Here is a 19,392-nt window from a genome sequence, read left to right as displayed (position 1 = left end):
GGGAAGTCCTAACTGGGATGTTAGGCAGGAGGAAAATCCTGGTGAGTGAAGCCAGGTGAAATCCTAGTGATTGAAACTAGGCAGATGGAAAACCCTAGTGAGTGAAACTAGGTGAAAGTCCTGGTGAGTGAAGCCAGGTGAAAGTCCTAGTGAGTGAAGCTAGGCAGATGGAAAGTCCTAGTGAGTGAAGCTAGGCAGATGGAAAGTCCTAGTGAGTGAAACTAGGCAGATGGGAAACTAGGTGAAAGTCCTGGTGAGTGAAACTAGGTGAAAGTCCTGGTGAGTGAATCCAGGCAAGGGAAAATTCAGATGGATCAAGGATGATCGGACATCTGGTGTTGGGAAGTCCAAGTAGGTCAAAGGATTGACTGGATACTTGGCATGAGGAAATCCAGATGGGTCAAGGTTGACCAGACATCTGGTGGAAGTCCAAGTAGGTCAAGGGAGTGACCGGATACTTGGCACGACTAGAAAAGTCCAAGTGGGTCAAAGGATTGACCGGACACTTGGTGGGAAGTCCTAGCGGTCAAAGGTGACCGGATGCTAGGCATGATTTACCAACGGGTCAAGGTTGACGGATGTTGGTTTGGGAGTCTTGGAACTTGGTTTTGGGAAAAACCAAGTCCGGATCGATCGAGGATCGATCCAGAGCTGAATCGATCGGTGGATCGATCCAAGCTTTCCAGTGAAAAGCCTCCGGATCGATCCGTGGATCGATCCAGATGTCAATCGATCGGTGGATCGATTGGGGCCTGGGCGATTAGCGCTGGATCGATCCGTGGATCGATCCAGCGTTTTCCTAGAGCACCGCTGGATCGATCTGTGGATCGATCCAAAGCCTCCCCGATCGATTGGGAACATTTGAATCGATCGGGTTCCGACCGTTGGCGTCGATTTAAGCTGCAGGCGTGCGATGGCTGCGGTAGAACTTCTCCGATTCACTCCAGATCTTTCGCCAACTTCTCCACATCGCTCTCAAAGATCAGATCGCCAGTTCTTGAAGGATCTTGGAAGCTTTCCAAGTCAAGAGGCGGATCAAAGACAAGAAGAGAAGCTAGGGTTAGGGTTTTCTGTACTCATTGTAAGCTTTGCGCTTGTATTTAGTTTCCCTTTCCTTTCTTCTTGTACTGAGAGTCTTGTAGGGCTTCTCCGCCCTCGGTAGTTACCGAAAAGGAGTGTTTTCATAGTGGAGGGTGCGTGCGTGGTGTGGATCCTTGGACTAGTCACCTCTTGTGAGGTGGATACCAAGTAAACCAACCTTGTTAGCGTTGTGTGTTTGTTTCTGTTATTTTCCGCTGCATATCCTTGAAGAAACAAGCCACGCCGAGCGACGAGCACGCGACGAGCTATTCCCCCCCCCCCCCCCCCCTCTAGCTACTTTTGGTCCTAACACTTAAGACTTTCATGCATAGCTCAATCAACATATTAGATAACAAAACAACTTAACTTTGAACCATTTGACATAATCAAAACACATGTTTGATTGTCGGATGCTTCCCGCACTAACACTTACCTCTAGATTTTTTGAAATATAATAAGAGTCTATTATAGACGTTCAGTTGTGTGTTATAAGGAAAGCATTTAAGGCATACCTTAAAGAATCTCGGTTTGTTACCTGTTCTTCGAGATTCATAAGTTCGGTTATTAACTCCTTCAGCTTGGCGTGCAGTTGTACTACTGACTCTCCTTCTTTCATCCGGAGGTTAGTCAGTTGGTTTCGAAGTAGATCATATTTTGCGAGCTTCACTTCGGATGTAACTTCGTGTAGCTCCAAGAACTTCTCCTAAAGTTTCTTTGCTGAGTTATAGGCGCTGATTCTGCTGACTTCTTGTGGAGGTAGCACACTCAAAAGATAGAATTCAGCTCGTCTATTTGTTACAAAGTCTATTTGCTCTTTCTTGGTCTATTGATATTCCTCCTTTTCACCTCCTTGTGGGTCCTTGGGAGTTACAAAGTCATATTTAATTATAAAAATCAATTCAAAGTCTGTTTTAAAAAATATCTCTATGTGCTTTTCCATGTCGCTAATTCTACCCCAAACTTTGGCAGGTAGATGCTCGGTCCATCCATCATCTCGGTGCTTCAGTCGGTGGTTAGTCCTTCTAAGGTATTCTGGCTCTGATACCAATTGTTAGTGCAATGGGACCCGACAAGAGAGGGTAAATTGCCTATAATATTAAAATAATCCTTCTCGATCTTTGGATATGACTAATAGAACAATTAAATCTAACAATAATAAAATTGAACTAAACAACTTAAAAGGAAGATTAGAGGTTAGAATTTTACTTGGTTACAACCTAGGTGGTTGTTAATTCAAGATAGTGAAAAACACTAAAAGATCTCTTTCGTTACAGGTGAAGAAGCCTCTTACAATCATTGGAAAGCTCAAAGAAATACTAGGAAAGAGTTACAAGAGTCGTAGTTCCAGTCCTTAATTATTTCCTAACTCCAATGGTCTTTTTATAACCTTTGGAAAACTCTATCTGAGGCTGGAAGGAACCTCGAAGGGTCCAAGGTGATTTCCATCAGATAAGTCTTATCCATCAAAAATAAAACCTTATCTCTGTTAACAGTCACTAGAAGATGCCTTCTATAGGCTGGAAGGCACCTTTGTACTATTTATAGAAGGTGCCTTCCAAGCCTTTGAAATCGCCTTCAGTACTGTTCATCCGAAAATGGTTAACTTCTCTTGTTAACCATTTTTCGCTCCGCTCACTTGAGTGATACTCCGGTCATCTGGAATTGAGCTCACATGAACCTAACTCTACCCTTCTCCTCGAGCAGCCTTCCTCCCCGGCTTCTCATTCCTCAAACCACCACGCGCGTCCTTGTCATCCACCAGTGTACTCTTCCGCAACACCTCGTCTTTTAGATGTACCGAGCCCATTGACTCTCTTCCCATGCCATCTTTCTCCTAGTTACGTCTTTCGCTCGATTTTTTATATTCCTAAGTTCTTGCACACTTAGACATAAGGATCAAATACACACAGGACCTAGCTAAACTTGGTTGACCACATCAAAACCCTCTCAGGGGTACTTACAATCCTGTCCGACCACGGAACCATCCATGATAGAGCATTCTCTCATGAACAGTGACTATTTATATACCCTGACATCTCATGAGTCACATTCATGATAACATGTTATATGCTTGCTATATGTTGATCATATATTTGTTCGTGCAGATTTAGATGTACTATATATATTTCTGATTTGTTAGTTATACCTAGTTGAGCAGGTTAGTAGAGTTTTATGTTGTTGGTTAGACTTTTTGTTAGCAGATGATTATATTGGCGCTCTTATGCTTATGGTAAGTATTTTACTTAAAATTAAATTTCCTTTGATCTCCTTACACTATATTGACCATGCATTATCTGTCTTACATCCATTGAGTATTTTATACTCACTATACCTTGCTTTCCCTTTTATTTCCAAGTTAGCATACCGAGAATGTGTCTATTGGTGTAGGTTGCACTAACAGTTTAGTTTTGATGTATGACAAATAGGTTAAAGTTAGATAGGTTGTTTGTCTAACATTTCTACCAAGTGTACAGGAGTTGGCTAGTCTGAAGAATCTGACACCAAGCTGAAATTCAGCTAGGTCCGTGGGGCCCGATAGCTGGTACAAAGTCCAGATAGGTCCACGGGGCCCGATATTTGGCGGGAAGTCTAGTTTGGTCCACAGGACCTGACAATCGATCAAAGTCCAGTTGGGTCTACGGACCTGACAACTGATGGGAAGACTTGGTGGGTCAGAGGCAAGTCGAGTGACTGCAAGTGGTAAATAATGGTAAACAACTGGAGGAGAGATCCAGTGATGACGCGTTCCCCGTTGAGGGAACTGTAGATGTCGGTCCAGTTTTGGTCCATTTGGTAAACCTAAGCTGAGACCTTGACTAGATTTTAGTCTCGAGGAGACAGAATCTAATTACTACTCGTATTTTATTATGTTGTGCTAACTCTGTTTTGTAGGGGGAAAAAATCTATTTTTAGTTGCCTGGGACTAACCTTTTCTGCAGGGGAAAGTTGCTGAAGAAAAGGGGTCAGGGCGCCCGGACCAAGTTCGCCCAGGTAGGCCGCAGGAGCCCAAGCGGTCCGGGTGCCTGGAGTCAGTCCAGACATTCAGACCCAAAAACTCATCCACAAGTTGACGTGGAGCACGTCGATTGGCCGAGCCACATGGTCCAAGCGCCCAGAGGGGTTCCAGGTGCTCGGAATGGACCTATTTAAAGGTCTTCGACCTGAAACTTTAGAACAACAATCACTACAAGTTTTCTTCTTTCTCGATACTCTAAAAAGTCTCTCGCAAAGCTGCTACGCTCCACCGACAACCGGCAACCAAGACTTTTCAATTCTACTATTATTGTTGGTAACTTTTTCTAGTTCTTGTACTTAACTCCTGTAATCTTTTGCAAACTGTTAGTGGATTGCCCAACAAAAGCACTTGACAAGTGTGGGCCTTAGAGTAGGATTCGTCGAAGGCTCCGAACCAAATAAAACTCGGTTTGTTAGCATTGGTTCATTTTTCTTCCACTGCGTAGTTCGATTAATTTGCTATTGATTTTCGCTATTGCTATTCACCCCCCTCCCCCTCCCTCCACTAGCGTTCTTTTTGATCCTACAATGTCGTGTCACTTAGAGGTCCTAGCTGTCAATCCTACTTCACACTCAAGATCGTATTTTCCCCACTATGTCTTGTTGTTTATATTTACACTTTGTTTCATTCATGAATTTTATCCTTGTGGTGTCCTTTTATTCGGACTTGTACATGTTGTATAAGTCATATTGGTATGTAGTGGTGTTAGTTTCTATATTTTTTCGAGAGGATTAGGTAAATCTCTCCCTTGTGTATGTTTTCTATTATTTGTTGTGGGATTGTGTGAATCCCTTTACCCTATTGTGGGTATGTTTGTTTTTATACTTCCGTGGTGTGGTTAGTATGATCTATGACTATGTATCCAGGTTTCATTTGTCATTGTTATAGGAGAGGTGATGTATGATTCTGTCGGACAAGTACACTCCTGAGGCGTAACAGATTGACCTTGGAAACAAAAGAAGCTTGCATCTGACATCGAGACTTGGAGCCGAGCCAGAGATGATGTTGGGATCTGACAAAGAGAAGATGTCGAGACCTAGAGCTGAAATAGGGATAATGTCAGGATTCAAGACTAAGAGATGATAACGAGGCCTGTAGTTGAGTCAAGGATAGTGTTGAGATCTGAGACTAATGTTAATATTACATAATTTGCAAACCATATACCTCCAACCATCGTTTTGATCAAGGAAGATGAATGCAACAAAATTTGATGCTTCCGGCCCTTTCTCCACACAGAAATGATGGTGTATCTTTGTCTCAAGAAGAAGACACGAAAGGAGTAGGAACCAGGGACCAAATTTATAGCATGCTCCAATATTCTTCCATCATCGAAATTTTGGAAGCAAGGGAAGGTAGTTACAACGGTTTTTGGAACAGTTTCAGTTTTTGGAACTGTTTTCACATCTCACATTCCAAATACATAGACCAATAATCGATTGGTTGTTTCATGGCCAATGGAGTCAAAATTTAACCAACATTCTCCCACTTGGTCTATGTATATCCACTGTATAACAACATTAACATATGGATCATGGCAACAGTTCCTCTAAATATGAGTATTATCATCCATGTATCACAATATGTTACACTTCTCAATATCAACCCCAAACCAAATTAAAATAAACCCAATGTTTATTGTGGTCCAAACATAATGATATTTTTCAAATAATAAATATGTATACAACTCAAGAGAAAAATATCCAAACTAAATAAGAGTTTCATTAAAGAAACAAAAAACATTACATTATGGAACTAAGTCTCATACGCGCTACATGATCCCTGAAACCCTTTGGTGGCATGCCCTTAGTCAGAGGATCCGCGATCATCAATTCAGTGCTTATTTGTTCAATAACCACTTTCTTTTCTTTAACACGCTCTCTTATGGCTAAGTACTTAATGTCAATATGTTTACTACGACTACCACTTCTATGGTTCTTAGCCATAAATACAGCAGCTGAATTATAACAATATAATGTCAGAGGCTTTGAAATAGAGTCCACAACTCTAAGCCCAGATATGAAACTCTTCAACCATACACCATGCGAGGTTGCTTCAAAACAAGAGACGAACTCAGCCTCCATAGTGGAAGTAGCAATCAAGGTCTGCTTGGCACTTTTCCATTCCCCATCGGCTAACATAAACACATAACTAGATGTTGATTTACGTGAATCAATACAGCCAACAAAGTCTGCGTCACTGTATCCAATGACTTCCAATTTCTCAGTCTGTCTATACATGAGCATGTAATCCTTGGTTCCTTGAAGGTATCTCAAGACCTTCTTTGCAGCCCGCCAGTGGTCAACACCTGGATTACTCTGATATCTCCCAAGCATTCCAACAACAAATGCAATGTCAGGCCTAGTACAGACCTGAGCATACATAAGGCTTCCAACAGCTGAAGCATATGGAATGGTTTTCATTTGTTCCTGTTCGAGCTTATTTTTAGGACACTGATTCAAATTGAATCTATCACCTTTCACAATGGGTGCTACACTTGGTGAACAATCCTTCATTCGAAACCTCTCTAGAACTTTGTTGATATAGGTCTCTTGAGACAAACCCAAAATGCCTCTAGATCTATCTCTATGAATCTTTATGCCAATGACATAGGATGCGTTACCCATATCCTTTATATCAAAGCTCTTAGAAAGAAATTGTTTTACCTCATATAGCAAACCCTTATCATTAGTCGCCAGCAAAATATCATCCACATATAGCACAAGAAAGCAAATCTTGCTCCCACTAATCTTCTGGTATATACAAACATCCATGATATTTTCTTCAAAACCAAATGAAGTAATAACATCATAAAATTTTAAATACCATTGACGAGAGGCTTGTTTTAATCCATATATGGACTTATTTAACTTATAGACTAAATTCTCACCACTACTAGAGGAAAATCCTTCTGGTTGTTTCATATAAACTTCTTCCTCTATATCACCATTGAGAAATGTTGTTTTCACATCCATCTGATGCAGCTCTAAATCAAAATGAGCTACTAATGCCATGATCACACGAAATGAGTCTTTCTTAGATACAGGAGAAAAGGTATCCGTGTAGTCTATCCCTTTCCTCTGAGTAAATCCTTTGGCAACAAGTCTAGCCTTATGTCTCTCAATGTTGCAAGACCCATTTACAACCAATGATTTTTACATCATTAGGCAACTTGACAAGATCCCAGACTTTGTTAGATGCCATAGAATCCATTTCTTCTTTCATGGCTTTGTACCATAAGTCAGAGACATTAGGACTCATGGCTTGTGAAAACGTTTTAGGATAATTTTCGGCTCCAACATTGTAGTCACATTCTTGTAGATACACAATATAATCATCAGAAATTGTTGATCTCTTAGTCCTAGTAGATCTCCTCAATATTGCATCAACATTCTCCTGTGTAGCAGGATCATGTTGCTCAACAGATTGTTCAACAATTTCAAGTATTTGCTGAACCTCAGAGTCTACTGAATTTGGATTAGCAGTCCTCAATGTTGCATCAACACTCTCCTGTGTAGCAGGATCATGTTGCTCAACAAATTGTTCAACAATTTCAGGTATTTGCTGAACCTCAGGATCTACTGAATTTGGATTGGTTTGTGGAACCTCTTGGACCTGTTGCTCAATATGTGCATGAACACAAGGCGCATTATGAACTATAACAATTGGTCTACTAGTTGAAGTGGAGCATTGAGTATCTTGATGATCTTTCCCAAGACCAGGGTCTTGAAAATGATCACTCCCACTGATTAAATCATTTTCAAGAAATTTGGCATTTCTTGATTCCACAAACCTAGTGCTGTGAGAAGGACAATAAAATATATATCCCTTGGATCTTTCAGTATAACCAACAAAATATGCACTTAAGGTCCTCGGGTCTTACTTCCTTTCATGTGGATTATAAATCCTCACCTCGGCTGGACAACCCCAAACGCGTAGATGTCGTAAACTCGGTTTCCAACCTTTAAACAATTCAAAAGGTGTCTTTTGGACAGCTTTAGTTGGAACTCGGTTTAATATGTACGTCGCCGTCTTTAGGGCTTCAGTCCATAAGGACCTAGGAAGTTTGGAGCTAGTAAGCATACTCCTAACCATGCCCATTAAAGTTCGGTTTCTTCTCTCAGCTACACCATTTTGATCTGGAGAACCAGGTAAGGTGTATTGGGCAACAATCCCACAATCTTGAAGAAACTTTGCAAATGGACCGGTTGCTTGTCCACTCTCAGTGTATCTACCATAGTACTCTCCTCCTCTATCAGATCTTACAATCTTAATTTGTTTGTCACACTGTTTCTCTACTTCATCTTTAAAATTTTTGAAAGCATCAAGTGCTTCACTTTTGATGTATAATAAGTAGACATACATGTAACGAGAAAAGTCATCAATAAAGGAGATGAAGTACTTGTCACGATATGATTTTAAATCAACACTACAAATGTCTGTATGAATTATTTCTAACAATTTAGAACTCCTCTTGGCACCTTTCTTTGACTTGTTGGGCTGCTTACCTTTAATGCAGTCTATACAAGTACTAAAATTGGTCTAATCAAGAGCACTAAGTACTCCATCATGTACCAACCTCTTAATTCTTTTAATGGAGATATGGCCTAATCTCTTGTGCCACAAATTAGAGGAATTCTCATTAATAACACATCGTTTAACACCAACATGCATAGAAGAATAGTGATTATCATTTTCTAAATCAAGACGAAAAAGACCATCAGACAATGTACCACATCCAATAATTTCAGATTCATAAGTAATATTGAAAGATGAATTTGAAAAATTAAAGGAATATCCAATAGATACAAGTCTTGAAATCGAAATTAGATTCCTAGCAAAACTAGGAATATAAAATGTCTTTTCCAAACTTAAAATAAAACCACTATCTAAAACAAGCTTGCAAATGCCAATGGCTTCCACATGTGAAGATATTTTATTTCCAGAATAAATGTAACACTCACTTCCCACTGGTTTCCGTAGGTCTTGTAAGCCCTGCAAGGAGTTGGTAACATGAATTGAAGAACCAGAGTCAATCCACCATGTGTCATGAGTAACATCAATCATGTTAGATTCATAACAAACAAAAGAGAGTTGAGTACCTTTCTTGTCAAGCCACTATTTGAACTTGGTGCAATCTTTCCTTAAATGCCCTTTCTTCTTACAGAAGAAACATTTGGAACTTTTCTGAATGTCCCGTTTGGCAGGAATCTTGCCCTTGTCCTTGGCTTCAAATATCTTCTTCTTTCCAGGTGTAGTCAAATTTACCTTCTCACCCTCTTCCATAGCAAGTCTACCCTCCTCTTGAACACACATGGTCATAAGTTCATTAATTGACCATTTCTCTTTATGTGTATTATAAGAGATTTTAAATGGGGTATATTGCGATGGTAAAGTGTTGAGAATGTAATGCACTAGGAAAGAGTCAGACATCTCAACCTCAAGTCTCTTCAATTGAGCCGCAATGTCCCTCATCCTCATAATGTGGTCACGTACACTGTGTATCCCACTTAGCTTCATGGATGAGAATTGGTGAATTAGGGTGCTAGCTAAAGCCTTGTCCGAAGACACAAATTGATCATCGATTGCCTTCAGTAAGTCACGGACATTGTCATAATGCTCAAGGGAACCCCTAATGCCATCTGAGATCTTGGTCTTTATGAACATTATTGAGAGGCGATTAGATCGCTCCCATTTTTCATAAAGAGCAATATTTTCAAGAGGCGGTTCATCCTTCCTTATGGCGTAATCAACGTCCTTGCACCCTAAATGAAGGAGAGTTCTCTCCTTCCAAATTTTATAATTGTCCCCTCGGAGCTCAGGAACATCACATATCATATCAGAGAAATTAGCAGGCTGACAAACTACAAAACAAAAATTAATCATACTCATGTTACAAAATTTGAAGCTAATTAAACAACATGACATATCTACCAATGTAAAGTATGTCTAAAATATAAATCTACTGACATAAAACTTGCCTGTGGGCCAAAGCATTAATTCAATTAGATTCATAAAATAATATGATAAAATTATCAAATTATTTCTAATCCCTGTGGGTAAATTAGAAAACATATAGTTGATATTTTATCCAAATCAAGCACATGAGATATAATAAATTCTCCTGTGGGATAAAATTTATTACATCTTATATAATGAATTAAAATTTCAATATCATCCTACACAATTTTTATCCAAATCAATTACATAAAATATAATAAATTTTCTTGTAGGATAAAATTTATTACAGTTTATATAATGAATTAACATGTCACAATGATTCTACAATTAAAATTAATTAATTGCCCATATCATGCAGTAAAATCGAGAGAATAATTAATAAGGCCAAAATAAAGTTAACATGCAACCTAATAAGAAACTAAACAGAATGAAAAGTTTTTTTTTTAATAATCAAAGATGTGATAAGTTTCTACCCTATTCCCAACTTCACGACGCCGACACTGCTCGCCACCCATGCAAGCCGCTGCAATGCCTGCAACCTGCGCTCACCAGTAGCCCCGCGATGCGATGGCTTCGCCGACGCCAGCAGCCTCGCGATGCGATGGCTTCGTCGACGCCAGCAGCCCTGCTATGCAATGGTTTCGTCGGCACCAGCAGCGTTCCAAAATGCAGAAATTGCGATTTGGGACAAAAGATTGGTGGGGAAAGAAACTCAAGATTCAACAACAGGTAAGTGCCTTTGCAAAGCACCATCTTTATTGACTTTGCAAGGAAGAATAAGAGGCAAAAGCAGTAATTTCAACTACAACTAAGCATAAAAAATGAGGCAGAGGTAGCAGTGGCTCTGATACTAAATGTTAATATTACATAATTTGCAAATCATATACCTCCGGCCATCGTTTTGATCAAGGAAGACGACTGTAACAAAATTTGATGCTTCCGGCCCTTTCTCCACACAGAAATGATGGTGTACCTTTGTCTCAAGAAGAAGACACAAAAGGAGTAGGAACCAGGTACCAAATTTATAGCATGCTCCAATATTCTGCCATCATCAAAATTTTGGAAGCAAGGGAAGGTAGTTACAGCAGTTTTTGGAACTGTTTTCACATTTCACATTCCAAATACATAGACCAATAATCGATTGGTTGTTCCATGGCCAATGGAGTCAAAATTTAACCAACAACTAAGAGATAATGTCGAGACTAAGAGCTAAGGCAGGGATAATATCAAATCTGAGATTGAGAGATAATACTGAGATTTGGGGTTGAGAAAAGGATGATATCGAGATCTGAGTTGGTTGATCAACCTTGAGTCTCATTTGACTTGCATTTGGTTAATTTTGAATTAGATTAGATTCATTTTGATTTTGGCTGATAATTAAGTATTATTTTTCACCCTGTTTATAAGTTGGGACTAAGAAACATCGCCGTATCACACTACATCAATCATTCTTATGATATTTTTACTTACAGAAGTATTTTTGTGATGAAGCTTGCTTGCCTTGCTGATTGTTCATATTCATTTGACTGCTATCCACATGCTGCGAGCTGTCAGATCAAGCTATTGTATCTCGCTGTCAGTTGATATATATGGTAAAAAGGTGGTTCGATAATTTATCAAAGAGCGCATGTAGAGATCTAAATTTACCTAAAGACATAGGCTACTTTAGTATTTACCAAAGAACACACATTTTTAAGTGCATTTCTTATTTTATCCTTATGATAAATTTGACTTTTTTCTTTTCACTATTGTTTTCACTCTTTCTTCTATTTATTTTCTCCTATGCATGTAATCAATCTAATTTTTCCTCTCCACTCTTCTCTTTCCTCTCTTTTTTTTCCATGCGTACATACATAACATAGGCCTGATATATAAATCATATCAGACCCACAACATTTAGAGTTTAGTTGATTTTTTGATAACATTAGAATACATTTGGAGAAGTTGGAATAATCAATAGATGACATATTTAAACTCTTTGCAACCCTATAAATCAACAGAGATTGATCCATTATTTATTTCTAGTTCTACGGAGGTGTAAAATTGTAATAATGATGAATTGGCAAAAATCCTCATGTATAGGCCTGATATGGAATCATATCAGGCCCAACGTATGGGCATTGTTTTGCTTATTCTTTTTATTATATTTTAATATCTTTTAAAAGTTGAAATAAATAATAGATAGCATATTTGAACTCCTTGCAACATTAGAAATCCACAGGAGCTGAAATTGGTGCAATCGAAACTCTCTAGGTCCATCAGTGGATTTTGACCAAAACCCATTGATCGACCTAGAGACCTCATATTACAATCATTTCAGATCCTGTGGATTCCTAAAATTACAAGGAGTCGAAATATGCTCTCCGTTGTTATTTTCGACATTCCTAGTGGTAGACCGGAGATTTTGAAAAACTTAAAAATCTCTCTCTTTCTTTTTTTTCATTTTTTCTTTCTTTTTTCTGTTGTTAGGCCTGATATGAAGAGATATTAGGCCCACTATATCTCTTCATTTCAGGGCCAATAATAATAATAATAAAAAAAAGAGATTTAGATTTTTCAAAACTTCTGGTCCATCACTAGGAATGTCAAAAATAACAATGGAGAGCATATTTGGACTTCTTGCAATTTTAGAAATCCACAGGACCTGAAATGGCTGCAATATGAGGTCTCTAGGTGGATCCGATTGCACTCATTTCAGGTCCTGTGGATTTTAAAAATTGCAAGGAGTCTAAATATGATTTCCATTGTTATTTTTGGCATTCCTAGTAGTGGACCAGAGGTTTTGAAAAACCTAAAACGTGTGGGGATTGTTTTGCTGATTCTTTTTTTATTATATTTTAACATCTTTTAGAAGTTGAAATAAATAATAGATAGCATATTTGAACTCCTTACAACATCAAAAACCCACAAGAACTAAAATGTGTGTAATCAGAGTTCTCTAGGTCCATCATTGGGTTTTGACCGAAACTCACTGATCGACCTAAAGATCTCATATTGTAGTCATTTCAAGTCCTGTGGATTTCTAAAATTGCAAGGAGTCCAAATATGCTCTCCATTGTTATTTTTGGCATTCCTAGTGGTGGACCAGAGGTTTTGAAAAATTTAAATCTCTCTCTCTTTCTTTTTTTTTTTTCTTTTTTTTTTCTGTTGTTAGGCCTGATATCTCTCCATATCAGGCACATCTATCTCTGTCGTGAGTCGTCCAGTGTCCTCTATCTCTACGTGTCGGATGCAGGCTATGTTCCCACAAATGATGTCAGTATGATCATGTCTGAAAATTGTGAAGAAGGCTAGCTGGGGATGTAGCCCAGAAAAATCATGAAGAAGGCTAGTTGGGGATGTGGCTTTTGGGATGACCGTGTGTAGACTTCGCTCCTCTCTGTAACACAAGGAACATCAGTGTTGGGCCAGGGGATGGGTCCCCGACGTTGGCCCTCCAACGCTCAAGTCAGTCACCGGAATAGTAGAAGATAGCGGAGCAACAGTAAGCACAAGCATGAATAGTGAATAATGTGTACTTTCGTCGGTGCATGAACTCCCCTTTATATATAGCTACAGTGGACGACATGCACGCTCCTCAAGGCATGGGTACGTTCTCCAAACTGTCTTATGAAAGGATATGTCAGAAAAGTATCTCTGACACCATATCTTAACGAGACATGCAAATTCCTAATAAGACAGTAGAATCTTCCATCGTACGATCCGTCTGTTGACCATGCCCTATTGTCAGTGGTATTACCTCCCAAAGGGATATTAAGAGATACAAGAATGGTCTCACTGCTTGGCCGAGCAGGGTAGCTGTTCGGCTGGACTCCTTCGCTTGGTCATCCTCTGCTACTTTTTCCCACAGTGACTTGGTTCAGTAGATTGTCTCCGCCCGTCCGAACAAGAGCTCCGGTCGCCTTAGCGTTCCTCCGATCCGTAATGAACGTCTGATGTTCTTACCAATGATCCTGGCCAGACAGGTGTTTTGTTTAGACGAGCCACTTGATTGATCGGACAATTCATGCCCGATCGATAGTTGGCATCGCTTTCCACTATGTCATCTTTGATAGGACCATTGACCACCGCTGACCATTATTACCACATTCATTTTGACTTTAACGTCGACGGTTAATTTCACCCTTGACCCATGCTTAGTGGCATCCTTTTATCGTCCCATCATAGTCCATCTGCCCATGCTTCCAAAAGGGATTAGTGTCGTCCCCTCGGGATGGTGTGACAGTTAAGACATGGGGAGTTATCACATGAAGTTTTGGAGTCGAAACTCGGCGTGACCGAGCATAACCTTCCCCATGTGTTGGCCATTTGCACTAATGGCTAGTAGCCACCCGTGATTTATCTCCTCTGTGTTAACCTAGAGACGGATTGACGAAGACGCTAGGGACGAACGAATCACCTTTTATCACATAAAGGATTAGTGTCAAATAATGAGGCGATATACCATATATTTTTGCAAATCAGAATGCATGCATGATTCTCCAGTTGGATCCGCGCCCGCTCGATCGTCAAATTATGAGCAAGCCATGTCCTGATTGATCCTTGGTTGGAAAATTAGGCCAAACGTAAGCGCAGCAGTAGCAGTCAGTAACGGGGGCAGTACATGCGCAATGCATTAGTGTTTGTGGCAGCGATTTGATCAAGTGCATGTGCAACGTGGAGAAGTCTTCCGAAATGGGACCAGCAGGATGACTGATGTAGACGGTATTAAATACGGTGCGGCGAACAATTATGAGGAGTTGAGGGAAATTTAGAAACGAATATCAAATTGTTGATTCAAAGACAGTGAAGCTAGAAATAATTAATACGTGTTGGAACGGCGATTCGAAATTATTGAGCTAGTCTAACTTGTAACCTAAATCATCTAGCAGTAAATGTGCACCTTCAAGGGCCACGTCAAGAATATTAACGTGTGAAGGATTGAAAGATTTTTCTTTCCAAGAGTCTGTAAAAATTTAATTGAAAATTTTTTGGACAAAATTAAATTATGCAAATCGTCAAAAAAAAAAAAAAAAAAAACGCATCTTTTGAAAAAAAAAAAAAATTCAAAAGGAAACTCATAGTAATTACTCTATCAATATTGAAATATAAAAAAAATTGACCATTTCACTATAATAAAAATTATTATATATAAGAACACTATTATATAAATATTCTTTATTTATTTAATTAAAATTATTTAAATTTTATTAAAATTATTTTAATGGTAAAAATCACATTAAAACGGTTATAATATTATCAACCTATTAAAATTATTTAAAATTATTTTAAATGGATCAAAATCATGTTAGAGTGGCAAAAGGTGACTGCGTTCACTCTAGCGCTCCCGCTAATTTATTTCAGGACCAACACAGAAGAGGTAAATCATGAATGAATACTAGCCCTTGAAATAGTGGTTAACGCATGAAGAAGACATTTATCTCAATTATATTAAATTCAAATTTCAAATAGTGGACTAATATGCATTAGAAATGATGGAACTCTTTTGTGCAAACTGAAATGTCAGGGAGGTCTGAGATTTAGAAAGATTGGAATTTTCAATAAACCTCATCTAGTGAAACAAGTTTGGAGAATTATCCAGAATCCTAATTCCTTCATTGCCCGAGTTTTTAAAGCTCTCTATTTTAAACATGTCGATATCATGCAAGTGTCTCTTGGAAATCATTCATCCTACATGTGACATTCTCTAATGTGGAGTTGTAATTTACTAGAGGAAGGTCTTTACTGGAGAGTGGGTATGAGCACTTTTATGAGTATTTTCTGAGACAAGTGGATTCCAATTTCCGTAATCGGCTTGTCAGCCATGCAGCTCTAGCGATGGACCACAACACGGTGAACACTCTTATACATGATGGAGGGTGGGACATTAAAGTGGTAAGAAACAATTTCCTTCCCTACGTTGTGGATGAGATACTGTGTATTCCCCTTCCATAGTCCCTGTCTTTGGATTTGAGGTTATGGAAGTTCGATGCAAATGGTAAATACTCTATCAAAGAGGGATATAGAGTTGAGATTGACCTCCAGAATCCTCCTGAAAACCAAGTAGAATGTCCGATGCAGAAATGGTGGAAATTTCTTTGGTCTCTGATGTGTGCAATTCGCAAGTACACGGTTGTTGTCAAGTAATAAAATATATCAATTCTATAAGGACTGGATACAAGTACTAGAGATCAATCACAGCGAATTAGCTAAATGAGCGTTGGTTGAAAATCTTGCACTAAAGAAGTAGATTGAGAGAAAGAGGAATAGAGAGAGAGAGGCTGAGAGTTGGTTAAGGAATTTGGTTGGGAGAAATATTCTAAGGGTCCGATTTCAATGTAATACTATTAATGAACTAAGGATTACCAATTATCCATCCTCTATTCCTATGCACATGTAGGAAGTCATTCCGCCCTCGGGGCATGGTTGAGTTGGCTAGTGCAGAGCAGAGTTGCTACCATAGGGCAAGGGTTCGAATCTCGGTAAAGTAGAGAAAAAAAACCCTCTTCTGCACTGGCCAACTACAACTTCCCGATTTACCTCCTCACAAATGGTCATGGGGCTGACCGTGTGGGGCCGCTGGGGTGGCAGATTCCACCTTTTGCTACCATGTAGGAAGTTCATTCCGTTATCGACACTTCCCCGCAGTGGTCATGCTGGATTGTCATTTCTATTAACATCCGATGGTATCTAATGGAAGTGATTCCTACAAAATCCGGTTCAAGGGATACCCCTGTCACTAGGTCCCCTAGGCAATACATCCACAAGAATGCACCAAACACTTGATAGCATGAACATAAAAACGACCCAATAAGCTTAATTCTACACCTCTTTGTAAAGAATTGTTCTCCCTTTCAAGGCGATACTCTAGATATCTGATTAAAGAGTTACCCTTGTCACTAGGGTCCCCTAGTCATATGATCTACAACATCCTATCTACAAGGTGAACAAAACCATACAATATTTCACCTAAATATGAGAATTAAGCATAAACACATCACACACACATTTAATCAAATAAATATAAGCATAAGCAATGTTATATGGAAAGAAAATTGGCAAATCCAAGAGTATATATTAATTTCACATCATAATTACTCTCTTAATCCTATAACAAATAAATCTACTCTAGAACAAGGAGAGAAGAATTCAAAGACAATGAAATTATAAGCATCAAAGCCCAATCTAAGAGAAAAAGGGAGAAGAAGATTATCCGATGCGATGAGTAATCTTCGGATCTAATCCTTTGCTTCTGGAGTCAAGGAGGATGATGAAAATGACTTTGGTTCATCGAACGGAGTGTGGAGAGGGTGTAGATCTGGACTAAGTTGAATCTCCCAAAGAGGAGAACCTTCCTCCCTTGAATTAGGGGAAGAAGTCCTGTTAACTAGAGTAGGGCACGGGCAGAGCATGGCCCATGTCACGGTCGTGCCTTTTTGGCATGGCCAGGGCTTGAAGCTGCTCGACTTGAGTGGCACGATCATGGCTGTACTCTGCTCTGCTTGCTTGTCATGGCTAGGACTTGATTGACCTCTGGATAGGAGGCACAGCCGTGTGAATCCACACGGCCAGAGCCTTCCTCTTCTCTGGATGATTGGCACGACCACCTTTCGAAACAACTGTGTGCTGCTTGCCAACGGGTGAAGGGACATGGCTATGTAAATCCATACGGTGAAAACTCTGCTCTTCTTCTTTGTGTCTCTAAAGCACGTTTCATATTATTTTCGCTCCAAAAATATATCATGTTGATAGAAAATCAAACAAAAGCACATCTCCAACAAAGAATGTAATTATGTTGAAAATATGATAAATAAGGGTGAAAATGCATCGACCACACGTAAGAAAAGTAAGTGGATGTGTGTTAAAGCATGCATATAAATAGATATATTCTATGTACATTAGTCTCTCACTATTTCATCAAAAATTCAAATTTTTTTAGTGGCAAATTTCTCATGATATTATCCCAGCTGGATCGAATTTGTTAGCACATCATGTCTCAATGTTTGGTATGTGCCTTTTGTTGGGACCTTGATGCTCGTTAAAGGAGGGTGAATAGCTTTCTATAATTGTTAGTCACAACGGAAATAAAAATACTAACAAATAAAAGGAAAGCTAATCCTAGAAAATGATAAACAAAAAGCAAACCAATACACATTCATTTAATGTGGTTCAGAGCTTAGAGCTCCTACTTCAAACTTTCTATAAGGTGGACGATCCTGATCCATAGGTGGATGATTCTCCGGAGAACTTTCGGCTAGCTCACGTAGCTCCTTGTGGGTGGAAAAATCTCACTACAACTCACACAAGACCACACTAGATCACTTGAGTACTTGGAAACTCTAATTAGGATTTACAACCACTAATTTCATCAATAATGCTTAAGCACCCCAAGCTCTATTAAATAGAGCTCGGGAAAAAACACCAAGTTATTTTTATGCCACCAATCGACTGGTACAACCACTAGTCGACTAATTCTAGGTGAAATTTGATCCTTATAAGTCAGTGGTCGACTTCCAATCGACTAATGAAAACACTAGTCTATTATTACCGTAATGCTACAGTATCACTACAGCAACGCTACAACACTACAGTATTGCTATAGTAACCTGGAATTTTCCCTAAGTACAATTTCTCATGCACTTGTCCTTGTCCACACAACCTAAACCTAGTCTTTTAGCCTTCTCCATTAGCCTCACGTCCCTTGGATGCCTATCCATCCTTCACACCTTACCTTCTGAAGCTTCCATCGGCCTTGTCATTATTATTAGTCTTCCTTTGCCAAGAGGTCGCTCTTGTGGGACTTCATCTATTGCCAAGTCACACTTGGACATACGTTGCCAAGACTATATGCTTGGACTTACACTGCCAAGACTTACCCTTGTACTTTCTTCTTTTGCCAAGATCACACTTAGACTCTCCTTGTTGTATCGGTATCCTGTACACTCACAATACATATCAAATATAATAATAAACTTAATTTAAATCTTTGATCAAATATCAAAATCTAGGACACCTAGATTATTCCAACATCTACAGTTATGGTAGTGATTCGACAACCCATGCTTTATTCTTCTATTAGGAAACTCAGGGTTTTTAGAAAGGCCAAAGGTATAAGCAAATATTAGAACAGGTTGGAGGACATCCCATGTTAGACATCTGCCAATGGATGATGGAGCACCTGTTTTGAGAGATTTGCATGTTAAACATGGAGTGTCTAGTGCGGTAGACTTCGGGTTACGCACACTTATGAAGACACGTGTAGTAAGGGCGGAGTCATCCTTGGCTAGGGTGGGCTCCAGCCCCACCTAAAACATATAATGACTATGATTTTTATTAATATTTTTTTAGCCACTCAATTA

The 19,392-nt window shown here is 39.2% G+C and overlaps 1 protein-coding gene across 1 annotated transcript; it reads right to left on the bottom strand.

Moving 5' to 3' along the window:
- Positions 1 to 9,211: 9,211 nt before the first annotated feature.
- Positions 9,212 to 10,090, bottom strand: LOC121991566. Its single transcript, XM_042545556.1, has 2 exons — positions 10,075 to 10,090; positions 9,212 to 9,957 (listed from the first exon to the last, which is right to left on the bottom strand). The coding sequence occupies exons 1-2, from the start codon at positions 10,088 to 10,090 to the stop codon at positions 9,212 to 9,214; spliced, it is 762 nt and encodes a 253-aa protein (XP_042401490.1).
- Between the last annotated feature and the right edge of the window lie 9,302 nt (positions 10,091 to 19,392).

Source organism: Zingiber officinale, chromosome 6B, assembly GCF_018446385.1.
Source record: "Zingiber officinale cultivar Zhangliang chromosome 6B, Zo_v1.1, whole genome shotgun sequence".
NCBI lineage: Eukaryota > Viridiplantae > Streptophyta > Magnoliopsida > Zingiberales > Zingiberaceae > Zingiber > Zingiber officinale.
The sequence above is the reverse complement of the archived record's forward strand: the minus strand, read 5'-3'. Positions and strand labels throughout refer to the sequence as shown.